We start from the raw sequence: 17,313 nt of genomic DNA, 5'->3' as shown, positions 1-17,313 counted from the left end.
AGTAAATGTTTGATATTGTGAGACCATTAATTTACTTCCTCTAACCATTAATGTATGAATCCATCTGAATTACTTGGCTGCTACCTCATAAAGTACAAAAACAAAGTAACTGATCTAAGGTCACCCAGTTTGTATAACTGAACTATAACATTTTGATAATTGATTCGTTTCACCTTTTTCACCATTACCCCCCCCCAACAAAAATAATAGCTTCTTTTTTCGAATTTGGTGCAGCTAATAATTCTCTGGATCCTCTGCAACACCCACTTGGTCTCTTTATTATGGGGGTTTGCCCCCTAAATGCTTCTTTAAGACACCTTTAGTTTTACATATTTAGTTAATGCGGCATTTTCAAAACCAAGCCCTGACATTAAGATCCCTTTTACAAACTGGAACCTGACCTTGTCTGCACCCCAATTGATAGCAATATCTTACATTCCTCAGTTAAAGCTCAAGCTCTTTGTCAGCATACTCATGGGTCAAAGATTGAATGTTCCAATCCCCAGACTGGCTGTAAAATACTGAGATGGAATATAAAAAAAACACACAAATCTTTCCCAATTTTTTTAATGTTAGCCAGCCTCACCCAGTGCAATGTACTGCTGCTCCTGTGATACCTGAAACCTCGGCAACAGGCAATTAAATAACTCAAAATGTAGCTGCTCTGAGCAATTCCTGGATGTCATCAATACTTGGAAGAAATGGCCTCTACATGGCCTTAAGCAAACTAGATTGAAGAGCAAGTCCAACCATTACCTGAGACATAAGTGCTTACAACAATTATGAACAAGATAAGAAACCTACTTTCATAGATTGGGTCATAGATGGAGATGTTGTAATGGATCAAATGGAAGATCAAAGCAGGGTAGCAGGCTGAGGGGGTTGTCCACTATCAGGAAGTTGGATAGTTTGATCCCTGTCTCCTCCAGTCATGCCTGGCCTTGAGCTATACCGTCAGTGTGTGAATTGTGTGTGAATTGTGTGTGATAGATCAAGTGCAGCATATGGTACAGTATAGTTTATATTATAGCGCTGTATGAATGTATGGTTGTGTGTGTGGCCAGGGGTTATAGTGTAAAACACTTTGAGTGGTTGATTAGACTAGAAAATACCATCTACCACTGTGTTTCAGACTCAAGTCCAGAACTTCAAAACAACATGATTCTCTAATATGTTGCCCAAGAATACAAAGTGGGTTGGAAGTCATTGAACAGCTGCTGGTTGTGGGTCAGTGATTAGCTGGCATACAATTTTAGTGTGGTGTAGTAAGAGCAAGTTCCTGGGAACAGCATAAGTGTGCGAGCCCACTATAGCATAGTGGCCATATGTGGTATTGCCACATGACGTACAACGACTTATTAAAATGACTTAACCCCATGTGCAATGGGGGGAGAGGGGCATGAGTGGTCGTGCTCCAAGGCCCCAGAAACCTCTTTAGCGTATGTGCCTGGTGAGAAACTTTCATATAATAAGGCACCAATTTTATACCGATTTTGATGATCCACCCACGGGCAAGAGTTGAAAAATGACTTGACATATTCTGTGAACTCTTATCCAGTTCTTACAGCCTAGTACAAAATAACTCCATAATTAATAATAGGTTGGACCTTTTGGATACCCACACAGAACAATTGCCCACCAGAGCAGAATTGCAAGTTCAATTCCCTTAAATGTCTTGCTAAATTGGTGAGCAATGGGATCCCCTCTGGATGCTCTAGAAAATCATTGAATGGATTCTCTCATGCAACTTCAGCAGAACGGTACTGAATCTTCACTTGGGAACACTGAACACTGAGGACGAACAGTTCAGCCATTTCTGGATGAGGTAGAGCTGTCTGTCTGCTATAGGCACATAAGCACATATGCAGTGCAAGAGCAGCTGCAACAGCAATGAGGGAACTGCAGCAAGTGCATCCGGAGGGACTTGTGCAACCGCCCGTCAGGGGCGTCATTTCAGGCGCATTGTCTGAAAATATACAAATTAAGATAATGGAGGTAGATCTGAAGCTATTGCTATTTGAAGTTATCACCTGTTCACAGGCCCACTATAGTTAGGAGTCAACCCTGGACTATACATAAGATTGTATGACACAACAGCTCCCAAACACTGAAGCCAAATCATCCCAATTGTCCCTGATAGCTAGCTGGAGTATAGGTCATATACTCCACCTCCTCCATGTTAGTGAATAGTAAATGGGGCATGTGCCAAGCTATAAAGTATACCTTATTCAAATATTTTCCCAAAAAAGTTAGGTAGTTCTTATCACACTGATGTATGTTCAAGGGCAAATTTAGTCAGTAATTAGAATTTTTGTCAGTTTATTGACAGACTCGTGATTGATCGAAAACATGTATCGATGAGCCCTCAACACTGCGGTTCCATTCTTCAATCGCTGTTGCAGACAAATTTATGTCATTGGCGTACGATGGCAGCCTTGGTAAGTGGGGTATTTTAGTTTAACTTTCAGGATAGGATAGTACGAGTCAGCATGTGAGTAGGTGCCATTTTTTCAGATCGTAACTGCTTACCCACAGCATACTGAGCAACTTACCTGTAACTCTCTGCTAAATGCATTTTGATCTGGGCCTTGGAACAAGCCTTTGGTTAGCCTTGTTCAGACTGATCACACAACACTCATTCTTACATTAGTTGGTCTTAGCCTCTTCTCAATGGCAGGTTTATCGAGTGTGATATTTATGTTCTACTTCATAAATATGCACCCACCAGTGTTACCAACATTTCCTTGCCATCTTTATCCTAGAACTGAGGGGCTTCCACTGCAAGTGATGCATCTGAGACTGACATTGGTAGGATAGCATATGAAGGTTGCAAAATCTGATGTTTGCTCATTAAGAAGGATAGTTAGTCATATTTACCCAAGATTATTTAAGCCAGTGCTGGTGGCCAACTATAGAAAAAAAGGCTCTCCCTTTTAAAAACAAACAAACAGATGTATGGTCTACCTCTTTGGGATATTTTAAAACTTGCATGCTATATAATGTAAACCAATGGCAAGTCATTGCTTTCTTGTTCTCAATTAAACATACTGATGTCTATAAGGGTTGGGCCAAGCACTAAAAGGGAAAGAGAGTTAAACAAAACAATACTAGCCTGCCCTGTAGAGGGGTATTATGCTAACTGGGCTGTAATGGATAGCAAAGTGATAACGAGGAAAAAAAGGATACCAGAGACCATTACAGTGGAGAACCATGCGTTGTCATAGGGATTACAGGGTTGTGCTTCAGGAGGGAGAATTTTAATGATGTAATTGTTAAGTATCGGCATTGTTCACGAGGCATCATCTCACCTAAGCAGTAGGCAATTAATGTTTGACTTGCAGGCCTCCAATATTTGGAAGTCACCACCATATTACTATGAATCGTATATACAGCTCTGCTGTGAGGACAGATTGGACCAATTTAAGAAAAGATTCAATCGTGACGTGGTGATCAGTGTTGAAATTGGGGCAGTGGCCACAAACAAATCAAGAATAAAGAAGTTGAGAAGCATTAAAATTTGATTCATGGTGAAACTGTAGTGAGTCTGAGGACATCAGCTAAATAGTTCTTCATATTTGGCCCAGGAAGCTCTTGCATTGACACAATGCGTGGCCATACTCATCCCGCATTACCTTCAAGTGGGGTTTGAGTGACTGAGTCTCAGCACATTTGGGTGGATTCAAATCTGTACTTAGCGCTAACCACTTGTCATCTGATCACTCAGACCAGGTGTTAACATCCTAAGTCCCCCCTTTCTTATTGCAGTAGTTTGCCAACTTGGCAGCTTCAGTTGGCCAAACTGCCACTGCCTTGAATTGTGGTATAGGTTACCACGGGGACCTTTCCAATGACGCTGTCTAATGGGTCTAAATTTACCCATGATGACCCATTCTTTGGCAAGCCATGGAAAGGGAATCTTAAACTTCTCTCTGGTTCTAAATGTAATGAAAAACCCAGGGATCTTCCACTCTTGCACAGAAGAATCTTTTTTGAAATGTCTCTAGGACCCACCTAACAATTTATTAGTGGGGCCTGCAAGTATCAATGTTAAGTAAATCATAGGAATAGTGAACTGTAGCCATGTGTCACAAAAATCTTAAGAGCTTTGGCAACCAACCTAGAACTGACTACCTAATATAATTGCCTACATCTCTGACTCACAATTGGTGACAGTAACAATATAAGCATAAGCTTTCTAGACCTAGCTGATTAAATGAAACAGCCGTTTTGCTACCAATGGCACCCTTTAACCCACTGAGGGATTCCTATCCATCCAGTTGCCGTTAAAATGCTATACCAAGTTAAACCACTAGCTACACCAATTCTTTAAAAATGGGAAATAGGATACCTAAACTACACATAGAAAGAACAAAATATGTATTTTGTAGCAACACTGATAGCCCAGTCTTTTCTCTGCTCAATTTTATTGGCACGGTTAATAATATACTCAGTGAAAATGCAATTCTCTAAAAAGGAAGATACAAAGACACGATATATTAAAGAGAATCTCAAACAATATGTAAACAACATACAAAAATGCAGCAATACAATTGACAACATGGGTAGCTAATTAAAAAATACAATAAAAACAATGTACTAGCTAAGGAACAATTGGTGGGACTTTCAAATTATCTACAATCACTGCCTGTGGATGGATACAATGTTTAAAGTTGTTTTCTATGTCAGACATATATGTTGTAGATCATATCTTATAAATTTGAGATTCATTCAAGTTATTTGGTTTGCTCCACACCCAAGCTGTACTTCCTGCTTCCATTGGTTTCAAATTTACCAATGAACAGAACTGTTCTCCTCATGCCAGAGAAACTGTATAAAATTAGCTCAATAAAATAGCCGTCACAAAGTGTTCCATATATATTTTTTCCCCCCCGATACCATTATAGGTACCAATGCTCCTGAGCACTGGACTGATGGAAATTACAATGACCAATGGGTCTGACATGGTATTTACCCATTGTTTTCGGAGCCATGGGAGGTCTGGTGTTGAAGAAATGTCTCCAAGCATGTGAATGTCTCAGTGCACTCAGTACACTCGTAAAGAACCTCGGAAGAATTTCCTTTATCATTTTGAGTATTGTCCATACACTCATCCTCAATGTCCTCTGCATCTCTCTTTTCTTGGACAGGGTCCCTGTTGGTGCCATAACAGTGAGACGTTTGTTCAACATCCTCTCCTTCTCCAGTTCTGGGGTGATTTTGAAGGTGAAGCTCAAGAGATGAAGAATCCTTGAATTGAGCTGGACATTTGGTAGGTTCTTTTTTGTGATAACGCAAGTGCCGCTGGTACACACATAGGAGCCCAAATCTCTTACCACATTCCTGACACTTGTAGTTAACTCGCCCAGCTTTTCCTGATTGTTTCTCTTTTGAGAGCTGCTCTGGAGAGGTGTTTTGCTCATTATCAGAAGAACTCTTTGTCTTCTCATCTGGAGAACTTGGGTTTGTTTCAACCTTAAGAGATTTGGGTCGAGGTCCATTTTGTGGAGTTGTATACAGGAGTTTCAAAGCTGGTTTCTTTTCTAGTTCAGCTTTGTGGTACATGACCACATGCCTTCTCAAATCACAGCGTTGTGGAAAATGTCTACCACAAAATACACACGTGTGCATAGTCCCCTTATGGTATCTCATGTGCCGAGATAAACTACTAGAATGATTAAAGACACGATGACAATGCTTGCAAGGATGCAGCTTGCCATTGGGATTACTTCCTTTTCTACGTCTGCCTTTAGACTGTATTTTTTTTGTTGAAGTTTTTTGTGATTCTTGATTCAACCGATCAATTTCTTCCTGAGTCTGATGGGTGAGATGATGCTCCTTTAGATCTGTTAACTTATGGAAACGATCACCACATAAACCACATCTGTACGGTGTGAACGAGTATTCTGGAATAATCTTATCCCCAGCATCCCTTAAGTTTTTAGCATACATTAAGTTTTTATGATCCCCATTCTCGACATCAATAGATGTGCCATTGCTGTGGAAGTTTTCAAGTGGTATATCCTCTAGGGTTTTAGATTTCCCTTCCTTTTCAACTTCAGATGCAAAGGTGGTATCAGGCTCTTTTCCTTTGCAATGGTAGAGGGAATGTGTCTGAAAATCTGTCATCCAGAAAAAATTCAGCATGCACTTCTTACAAGAAAATGCTTTATCAGTCTTTTTTTCCAGCTTATTCTCAGATTTTGTAGAATTGGGGGAGAAGTGATTTTCTTTTTGATGAGCATTCAGTGCATCCATTTTGAGGAACCGCTTACCACAATGACTGCAGTAGTGAAAGCTTTCATTGGCGTGGTCCTGGAGGTGTTTCTTAAGGTCATGTCTCCCTTCAAAGATCTTACAGCACAAAGTGCACTTATAACCCCGCTCTGTGTTTCGATACTGTTGGTGACGATGTAAACTCTGCAGGCTGTTGAATGATCTGCTACATATTTCACATCGGTAGTTGCCTTGACGAGACTTGTCCAGGGTCAAGTCTGAGGGCCTTGGTCTAAGCACATCTCTGTGAGGGGACGGCTGTGGAATTAAAGTAGAAGACAATGATTTAATAGGGAATGGCAAATGCGATGGCAGGACTCCTGGAGATACCGGTTTCATGGAATAATGGGACTGTGCCAACTCGTTCACAACTGTCAGGGTACCATTTTCTTGTAGCACATATTCTCGGGGGACTTCAAATCCATTGGAAGAGCCATCAAAAGAAAATGCCTCCAAAGGTCCATGAACCGTCATGTGAGCCAGCACATTTGAGTACTGCTTGAATCCATCACCACACTCGGTGCAGATAAAGGTACTTGATTCTCCAGATTTCTGCTTTTCCATGATATTTTGTCCAAGTGGTGATGGCATCATTTCAATATCATTCAATCAGCAAGTCTAGAGAAGAACTCAATCCAGACACCAACGAAATTGGTTTCCATGTGGGAATCATAATGTCCACACTGAGATGGATTCAACAGAGATGTCCTCATGAGCTGTTTGTTGACCTCTCTTCTCAACGGTTACATGTTGTATCATCACCTGTGGGGAAATTTAAAAAAAATCATTATCACACCATCAAAGCCAAAGTTCTTCATACATATCAGAATATATGCCAAATGACTATTCAGTTCTACTTTGCATTGCTTTCAAATAACCTTTACTCAGTCAGAAGACTTGTGTTGACCAATTAAAAACTGACAATGGCAATAGCGGCCAAACATGGACCAATGGCGGTGTCCGTTGCAAAAGCATAGCTTACCAGAGAGTCGATTAATCTTTTCAATAATTGATGATTAATAGTCTATCAGAATAGTCGTTAGTTGCACCCCTAAAGAGTACACATGCAAAAACTGGCGATTATTATTAGGGATGGGCATAATTAATCGACGATCGATTAATTGATCATTAAGAATTTCGTCGATGAAATACTTTTTTCATCGAGAAATTCGCTAATTACACATTTGACCACGGGGGGCAGTGTTTGAAAAAAACGCCACAGTCCTACTCAGTTACCTGCGACTGGCTGCGAGTTACCTTGTAGTTACATTTCCAAAGTAAACATGAAGAGGTCACGGCGAAGTGTTGCGTGGGACCATTTTGAGTTTAAAAAATGACTTGGTTCACTGCCAACACTGCGAAGCTATCCCAGAGGCTGGGGGAGACGAGGAGCCTGCATTGTCGGACATGGACGAGGGGAGGGCAAACACCGGAGCCGCGGCCAGGCTAGCCAAGTTAGCACGGAGCTACCAGTGTATCACGGCGACGTCAGTCCCCTCAGAGCGGGTTTTTCGGCGGCTGGACTGACGGTCACCAGGCTGCGTTCGTGTCTGACCCCAGAGCATGTTAACATGCTCATCTTTCTCAACACAAATCAGTAGGCTGCTGCTGAAGTTGTATGTGAGTTATTGGTCATTTTTATGAAGCTTTCTCGACTCGGTGCCTTGTTTGATAGTTTTGAGGTACATTTGGCAAAACCTGCCAGACCTAAGTATTATATATTTTCAGTTGTTGTTAACATTATGTTTTTTTTAATTATTATTATTTTATTTTGGAGGGAAAAAAAACGAGGGTCAGTTGTGTTTAGTAGCACCGGCTTCTAGCTGTCGGCTCCGCTGCTTAAGATTACGGCAGCGCATATTTTGTTCATCTTGTAATAAAGATCTCAATGAGGAAACACGCTTTTTTTTCACTGCATTTTAATGTAGCTTATAAATAGTGAATTTTTGAACTTGAAAATATTAATGATTAATCGAAAATTTGTCATTAACTCTCCCGACGATCGACGAAGACAATTTAATCGAACGCCCATCCCTAATTATTATACATATCATAATAATAACATTCAATCACTATCCTTTTTCCCCCCACTCATGCTGACATGCAGACACACGCATAGACTCAGCTGATGTCTCTGACCGGCTACAGTTTAACCAGTGATTTTGTAATGACCCTTCTTCAATGAGTAAGATCTACCTCCCTCCCTGGCGCACTGACACACAGACACTGTCATCAGACATGTGTAAACGCAGTCCAAGTAAAAACAACATAATTTGGTCTTCAAACAAACACAAGATTTGTGTTTGTTTGAAGTAAGAGTGGTGAAGTGAGATGCCACCCCAAGTGGTCACAGCTCTTCCATAATTGAATCTGACGATACTAGCAAGCTCCCTGCATGTGTGCATCAAGTGCCAAAACACCGTCAATCACTGGTTTCAGGACTGAGAGTGGCCGACAGGAAAACGGGAAAAATGTTGTTTTGATCGCCCACCAATACTGCATGATTTCTCCTGGTGCTGCCAATGGAGCGTGTGGGATACAGAGCAAGACAAAAAGGGCTGCACACAGTCTTGGTTATTAATGGTAAACCATAATGCTAGTCTGATACCTCGATTAATTTTGGAATTGCAAACCCACTGGTGACCTGAAACTGGAGTATCAGTATCAACACAGGTCTGCTAAAACTGTCATGCTCACCAGCTAGACGCCAAGAATGCCATGATGTAAAAAAAGGTTATAAACTTGTGACAGCAACAGTGTCACTGATTTCACTGGACAGGACACCCTGACTCATCACCTGTTGAAGAGTCTCTGTTATGCAGTAATTGCCGTGCTTTTACAAGGAAAATATATTCAAGTCATACATATTAAATTTTCCCTGGTCATAATGTCTGGCGGGAAAAATGTTAGCACAGGAGGAAGGATGTAATGTTGATTCTGCTGGTGAGATCGTGTGATTTTGATTTCAGCCCATTTACACTACCAAGAGCTCTCCAAAGATATTTGTTGGTGTCTTCTACGTGTATATCACAACTTTTTCATTCAAATATGTTTTTTTCTTCATTTCGCTCTAGTTGCGAATCTCATGCTGTGTTCTCACATCGAGTCCTCCGGACTTTCTGTGAACTACAAGGGGACTGGCTGGGGAAAGTCCAGAGGAAGACAGGGGGGCTCTAATTTAGACCTTTGCAGTCACACATACAGCTCCTCTGGTGAGAGTGCCGTGGTTCTACAGAGTTCAGTGCATGAGGGAAAGCAGCTATTTTGACATGTTGCCCGACCGGTGCCAGCAGACGCTCCATTAGCGCTGTCTTCCTTTCGACCGGAGAGAGCCTCCAGCCCCCGTCTGCTCTCCGCTGCCTGGTCCCGGTACACAGCAGCAAAGTCCTCCACCAACTGTACCAGCTTCATCTCAGCTTACCCGCCCACATCAATGGCTCTGTGCGGCCTCAGATTGGGCACCACTGTGGCAATAGACCTTGCCACCGGGTTCTCCCACACACAGCAGAGATGGTACTGGGGCTTTTCAGCATCTTTATTAAATTAACCAGGTGCAAACATAAACTCTTAAACCTAAAGTTGCTGGCGACTAGCTTTGCAGCTCAGTATTTTATCTGAATCACTTTTTTAACAATTGACATGTCTTAATTGAGATGTCGAAATATTTAATTTAAATTCTTTTGAAGGAATGTACTTCACTAAAAAAATTTACGTAAACACTCAGAACTGACTCAGAATTGTTTAGCCTCAGGTGTGCATAAACTACAGGCTATGAACTTCTTTTTAAGAAACGTGAAATCATTATCGGTATCGGCCATGTGAAAGATGTAATAATCGGTTATCGGCTGGAAAAATCCACATCGTGCATCCCTACTTTCAACAGCACACAATGCAACACTTTCCTGTTTTTTCCCATCTTAACTGTTTTACTGATAATAACAACCACAACAAAACAAGTAAAGATGGAACTGGTCTTACAGAATGCCTCTCCTTCCCCTCCCTTTAGAGCACATCCCCCTGAGGACCACGAGGGCCTGGCACCTCTGAAGACCAACCCTTGTAGTTGGACCTTTAAGTTATTTTGCCATGACTGAACCTCATCTGTTCAGCCTTCTTGGCATCAACCTCCTCCAAGTTAGTTCCCTAAAGACTTATTCTAATCAGGTCCTCCACTGTGTCCACATGCAGGGACCTGCCGACATCAGATTTAATCCACCTCTGTGCTGAGAATCTTATATTCTCATATTATTCTGAAACTGTGAACTGGGCTTGGAAACCTCTAACGTGGTGCATTATTGAAAATATTATGGTAGGCCTTTCAAGATAATTTTATGTGGATGATATATTCTCCCAGAAATTATTGTGATAATGATATTGTCATAATTGTGAAACAATTTCATACTAGAATAGAATAAAAAATTATAAATATAATATCCTCAATAAATAAACCACACATAAACCAATAGTAAATAGACCCTGGCTCTGTTAACATAACATTTGGCACAGAGTATGTGTAACCAGCTCGATAAACATCTTTTATCTTGTACTAGTCTCCTCACACTTAACTCTGGCTTAATGATGTAAGGGCACTGCTAAAACAGATGGATAGGCTTTACTAATGGAAGCAATAAGACTTCATTGACACGCGTCTTAGCATCCTGTCAAAAAGGGAGCATGCCACAGTAGCCAGGTTTCTATCCTTGTCAGCATTAGTCAGGTTTCCATCATTGTTAACAGGAGCTGGAGCTAGTAAATACACATGACTACTGGAAAGTAATTTCACCCAGGAATGAATGCTGATTGTACCGTTTCGCACGGTAAAGTATTGTTTTAGTGAGCGTTAGTGGACTTTATGTCCAGTAAGTATTGAGGAAACATCTTCTCAAGCTCTTGTGTAGCTTGCTGCTGCTAATGGTCATCTGGAGTCATCTCAAATTGGACATGCTAATGTGAGTAGGATTAGGCTGATGAACCACAGATCCAAATAATCGGCCGCTACATGGTCTGCTGCTGCCCTCCCTGCTTTTCCACTCGCGCTGTTTTTTTCACCGCCAGTCACCACAAACACAACTCGCCTCCTTCACCTTCTCTTTACAGCTGCTTGAGAGTGAGAGCCAGTCAGCTGCTCCGCTGAATGCTTTGGGGGAAGGACTGAATTGCGCATGCGCGTCTCTTTCGAAAAAAATGCCAAATAATCGTTTCAACTCGATTCTAGTAGTTTGGAGATTGTTTGACCCAATAATCGTAATCACGATTAAATTTCGATTAATCGAGCAGCCCTAATGTAAAGCCTTTCTTTGTGCAACTGGGCCCATAGCATGTATGTGTAAAAGATAAAATATTATGTACTGTTCACATATCCATCATGGTCCCATGACAAAAAAAACATAAAGAAAATGCCATCATTAACAACACAGCTTGAAATATTAGAGATTATAGTGAGGAAAACATGCAAAAACAGTGAACATTTGCAAAGTAGGGTTGATGCAAACAAATGGGCAGCACCAGAGCCGATACAGATATTTGATAAATTGAAATTAAGCCCACTGCATTAAAAACCACATCATTTTGAGTGACTGAACCTCAAACTGCAAATGACTTTACTAACAGTGGCTGGCACTTTCATATCATATGACAACCAGTATCAGTTGTTCGGTTATGACTTTGTTCATTTTAATGACATGGTAAGGTAAAACTGAATTCTTGGGTACTGAAATCTGCATCTTGACCTCTGTGGGCACATAAAGTCTAAACCCTGCTAAAGACTCACGCTTTTGTCCCACAGATATTATTTAACATACAAACATATTGATAGTTTCCCAGTGACCGATGGTTGCATTTTCTTGGTGCAGAGTTTTCCCCAGACATCAAGATTCATTAATTTGATGCAATCCATTTGAATGGTGGATTAATGCAGTCATGATGTGTACCATAAATCAAGCTGAAGGATACATCACTCCACTACTATACTAAAAACTTTATCTTTAACGTTATCTAGAATAGAGCACTCATTCATAAAAGACATGGCTCAACAAATGACAAACTAATGAACAGTAAATGGGGAAGGATTTGTTTACTTCCTAAAACGTTTGTTTTAGAGAAAGTTCTGTGACCAAAACAAAAATGATAGGTTGTCATTTAAAAAGAAATTCACATTTTTCGTCAAAAGTGTGTTTAATATGCAGATGCGCGCCGCCAGGGGGAGACTGAACCACTAACATGCATCTTCTGTCGGCTACCGTTGTAGCTAGATAGGATTAGCTTAAATTAAAGCTAACGTTTGAATCAAATTGAAATAACACATCGGAGTGAAACCTCTTTGTACGACCCAAAGGCTGCAGAGAAGCGTAAAGGGAGAGCAGCCCACCACGCACACAATGTGAAGCTGAAGGCTAATACTATGGTCAGGCGAAAGACAGCGTTAGCAGCTGCCTGCTTACGCTGCACAGCTAAGGGAGAACTTAGTTTTTCACACAACCGGAGATATAGGTGTTAGCCTGTTAGCTGGGACGGTGAACTGAGACTCGACTTACCGTGAATCGTGCAACATCTCCGGAGAGTGGAGCTCCGGAGCAGGGTCCAAGGAGTATCCGCTCTAGGGCCACCGTTTGTTCAGCTCTGCAGGCCGCGACAGTCCCACAGGAGCGTATCGAACTGGAGGGCACTGACGTCATGCCGCACACTGCGTACGTTATTCCACAAGTGTATCGTAATAAGATATGTATAATAATAATACAAATAATAATAATAAAAGATTAAAATACCCCCCCCCCCCTTCTTGATAAACTGTAACACTATTAATTAATCAATAATAACAACGACAACAACTAAATAAGAAGAAGAAGAAGAAGAAGAAGAAGAAGAAGAAGAAGAAGAAGAAGATTACTAATAACAATAATAAAAAACTATTACAAAATATGAAGATTCAAATAAAAAATAGATTTCCTTCTCAACAAACTTTAGCACAATATTTATTCTTGTTCTTGTTCTTGTTCTTATTATTTATAATAGAATAGATTAGAATAGAATAGATAGGATAGATTAAAAAGAGGAGTTAGCCCGATGGATCTCCTCAGGGAGATTATTCCACAGTGTGAGCGCAAATGTTTTCCTGAATACTACTGGCACAACTTTATAATAGTTCTCAATGACAGCAAAATACTGTAAAATCACAAGTCTCTAAATGGCACGTTATTTCACTTAACCTTCAAAATAATTTCAGGAATTGAATTTACCCACAGGAGTACATTACAGGAATAAAAACATGAAGAGTCTCCTGATAGTTACAGTCTATCAGGCGCAAAAACATACTGAAGATATTCTTTATTATCTCCTCCAGTTAATTATCCTGTCTGAGAAAATTACTGGATGTTGTGCACAATGGCTCCGTCTGCTGCACAGTAAATGTTATGAAGATAGTTTTTCAAAAGACTTTTAACACCAGAGGGATTTTCATGTATCTTGTACATTGAAGTGTTTGACACTAGACAAAGAGATTTAACACAGCACACACATTCTCAGGATGAGTTTACAGACTCTCACAAAAGGACAAAGTTGTAGTCAGAAACATATGTCTTTATTAGGCTCACAGGAGCCGGTCCTTTGCATCAGTGGAGAATATCGAAGCAATCAAAGAGTCCAAAAATTTGAAATGAATTTTAATACTAAACAAAATTTGCCCTGATGCCAAACCATTCTAAAAAAGTATTTTTCCTATGTTAAAAGACATTAAATTATTGTATATATATATCATGATTAAAGCAACTTATAATAAGTGATTTGCAGCCTTATATAGCAAAACATATTTGTCACAGTTTAATGTGCTATTATAAGAAAAAAATTAAATTAACATTTTGAGAGAAAAGGGGGTCAAGTCCTGAGGATATTTTGATAATGGAAATAATGGTGGTGACAAAAAAGGTGGTGATCAAAATAACAGCAATCATCATCATCAAAAGACAAAAAAAAGACATCCCGAAATCCCCCAAAACAACTGGCAATGATTTAAAGATCTAATGAAGCTGTTCTATGCAAGATTACAATGCAGGTGCTACTTTATTCATGATAATCTAATGGTAAAGTACATTATTTCTTTGTTAGTCTCTCAGGAATCAGTCCTTAAGCTGAATAACAAATATTTCTCTTTCACACTCACACACACACAAACAGACACAATGGCATCAGTCGGTGGGGTTGGGTATGAGGGGGAAGTTGTGAAATTAATTTCTATGAACCTGTTTGTTCACAGCACTATTTTACACTGCAGATTTATATTTCAACTTAACCATAACTTTATTTAAAACAAATATATGATGTTCTTCATCAAAATATAATTTTTACTGTTTTATTAATATATCTAAATGATTACCCTTAAACAACAGATAGCATTCTCTATTTTTCAGAATTTGTCACAGGATGCATCAGAATTTGCCGTGCATGTGAAAGATGAAGGAACTAAGTTCCCTTTTCTCGCAGTTTTTCTGTCATTCAACCATACACATATGTAATACATATTTTGCAATGTCTTCTGGGTGATTTTTGAAATTCAAGAAGTTTTGGTGATAAGATCCTATTTTCTGTAAAGGTAAACATGTGCTTTCTCCAGCAGAATTTATACATTAATCTGCTTCTTTGGTATTACTAGCTTGCTTGTCTCTGTCTGTTGACTTTGTGTCTGTGGAAGAGTGTGTCTCTTCCTCCTGGAAGGCAGTCTCCAACAGGTTCAGGACGGACTTGCGGACTTTTTCCTTAAGATCTTTACCCATGAACACATACAGCAGTGGGTTCAGGCAGCTGTTGAGAAAGGCCAGGCTGGTTGCTATCGGGTCACCGATAGTGATGATGTGGCCCAAGGTTTCACTTGGACTGATCGCCGTGTAATAAACCAGCTGGATTACAGTCATGCTGTAAAACGGTGCCCAGCACAGGAAGAAAGTGGCGATGATGGCAGCGATGATCTTGAAGGGGCGACTCGATTGGCTGGCCAGGGTGCGGTTCCTCCTGAGACGATGGATGATGACGGCATAGCAGGAGACGATGATGGTGAAGGGGACGACGAATCCCAGGAGGAAGCGGGTAATGGTCATGGTCTGATGTCGAAAATCTCCCAGCTGTTTCACTGATGGTGTTTCATAGTCGTCAGAAAGTGCAAAGTTACTGAAGCAGTAGACGATGTCTTCATCGTAAGGGTCTGACACAGTGTCCCTAAAGATGAAGTATGGAGTGCTGAGAATCAGAGCCAGTATCCAAACAACCAGACTCACGCAGGAAGCCTTGCGTACACTTCGGTGGTTCTGGGCCCAGACGGGCCACACCACAGACACACATCTGTCCACACTGATCACCACCAGGATGTAGACACTGGTGAACATGTTCAAGGATAGTACAAGGGCATTGAGTCTGCACATAAAGTTGCCAAAAGGCCAGTGGTAATCCAGAGCCATGTACGTCACACCCAGGGGCAGGAACGCCGTAAAGAGGAAGTCGGCCACGGCGAGATTGAGGAACCAAACAGTGTTAATTGTTTTCTTCATCTTGAACCCCGTCACCCAGATAACCACTCCATTCCCCAACACACCGAGAACAAAGACCAGGCTGAAAATAATGAGAGTCATGATTTTGAGGGAATGTCTCAGCTCAGCGTGTTCGTCCTTGTAGTCATAGTCTTCGTCGTCTTCGTACAAGGAGTTGTTTCTTCCAGTGATGTTTGATGTGTTCATGGCGTAGAAAGGGGTAGCAGTCATTAGCTCCATCATTGCCTTTGAACCTGAATCAAAAACAAAACATTTAAATGTTAACCTAGAGTTCAATAGCAATCCATAATTAATACATGAGATTAAAAATGTACCTCATTTGAAAAACTGGAATTCAAAATCAGGACATTCATTCCACAAAAAAAAGGCTTCACTTATGTCAGTTCCTCTAAAAGGCCTGGGGAGGATGCTGACACCAACTTCCACACGCAAGAAAAGAAATAAAACAAAATGATTTTCTCTGGAAGCTTCACACCTAATATAATCTGCACACCAGGTTCTCCTGAGTGAAATCAACATCAGATCAACAGAACTTTAAAATAAAAAAACAGAACCACTGATAATAAAACAATATAAAAATCCACTTCATGTACCTAAATACCACCTCTGTCGCATTTGAAAAGATAATTGCATATAAAGACTTTTTTTTGATGCAGAGAACAACACTAGGGTCAAGCTTGATAACCTGGATCCTTCTATAATCTTCCTGACCGCCTGAGACACGAGCACAAACACACGCACACGCACACGCACTCACACTCACACACAAACACACACACACACACACACACACACACACACACACACACACACACACACACACACACACACACACACACACACACACACACACACCTTACATCTGTTTCCTGGAGACTTACTCTACTTTTACTCCACTGTGTGATCACATTTACATCCACATACATACAGCAGGCTTTATCTACATGAATGTATATACAAACAAATCTTTTTCGAAGTGGTTGTCAAGCCAGAAAGGCATCAAAAATTAAAAAATAATGAATGCTTTATTATTCAAATCAAACATAACATGTATATCTTGGTCTAATAATTTGGTGTGATAGTTCCTTTTCACCATTTAAGCTCATGTTAACTGGCAAGTGTAACGTACCTTTCTCTAAGTCCCGCGGTCTGTTGAGGATGAATCTGCAGCAGAAGTTTCCCTGATCAAACTCTGACAGGTCAATATAATCTGCCCTGTGTGTTGTAATATGTCACTGCCACTGAGGAGGAACCACAAGTGGCACGCACACAAGAAACTCCTCCCAGCCATCAAATCTCATGCACACGCTCACACTCGCACGGTTTGCGCTGTGTAATCGCATCTTTCATGTCGACAAAATGAATGTCTTAACTGATACATGAGCTACATGATGTATATTATGATCATCTTACAGTTCTGCACCTTTAAAATACATGCTGCTCCTTTTTGTTTTGTGTTGACAGTGTGAAACAGCATCTATGTAGTCTTACATCATTTACTATCCCC

The 17,313-nt window shown here is 40.5% G+C and overlaps 2 protein-coding genes across 2 annotated transcripts; both read right to left on the bottom strand.

Moving 5' to 3' along the window:
* Positions 1 to 4,405: 4,405 nt before the first annotated feature.
* si:dkeyp-84f3.5 (uncharacterized protein LOC334144 homolog) lies at positions 4,406 to 12,964 on the bottom strand. The gene is made up of 2 exons (XM_053432732.1): positions 12,807 to 12,964; positions 4,406 to 7,035 (listed from the first exon to the last, which is right to left on the bottom strand). The coding sequence occupies exon 2, from the start codon at positions 6,865 to 6,867 to the stop codon at positions 4,969 to 4,971; it is 1,899 nt and encodes a 632-aa protein (XP_053288707.1). The 5' UTR covers positions 6,868 to 7,035; positions 12,807 to 12,964; the 3' UTR covers positions 4,406 to 4,968.
* Positions 12,965 to 13,827: 863 nt separating this feature from the next.
* Positions 13,828 to 17,087, bottom strand: LOC128449008 (chemerin-like receptor 1). The gene is made up of 2 exons (XM_053431956.1): positions 16,936 to 17,087; positions 13,828 to 16,039 (listed from the first exon to the last, which is right to left on the bottom strand). Exon 2 carries the CDS (start codon positions 16,026 to 16,028, stop codon positions 14,892 to 14,894), a length of 1,137 nt encoding a protein of 378 aa, XP_053287931.1. The 5' UTR covers positions 16,029 to 16,039; positions 16,936 to 17,087; the 3' UTR covers positions 13,828 to 14,891.
* Positions 17,088 to 17,313: the final 226 nt, after the last annotated feature.

The sequence above is a fragment of the Pleuronectes platessa genome, chromosome 10, assembly GCF_947347685.1.
Source record: "Pleuronectes platessa chromosome 10, fPlePla1.1, whole genome shotgun sequence".
In the NCBI taxonomy this organism is placed as follows: domain Eukaryota; kingdom Metazoa; phylum Chordata; class Actinopteri; order Pleuronectiformes; family Pleuronectidae; genus Pleuronectes; species Pleuronectes platessa.
Note: the sequence above shows the minus strand (reverse complement) of the source record. Positions and strands in the feature narration are given on the sequence as shown.

Coding starts and splice junctions, on each gene's coding strand:
- si:dkeyp-84f3.5 (XM_053432732.1), bottom strand. CDS start 6,867: ATGATGCCATCACCACTTGGACAAAATATCATGGAAAAGCAGAAATCT.
- LOC128449008 (XM_053431956.1), bottom strand. CDS start 16,028: ATGATGGAGCTAATGACTGCTACCCCTTTCTACGCCATGAACACATCA.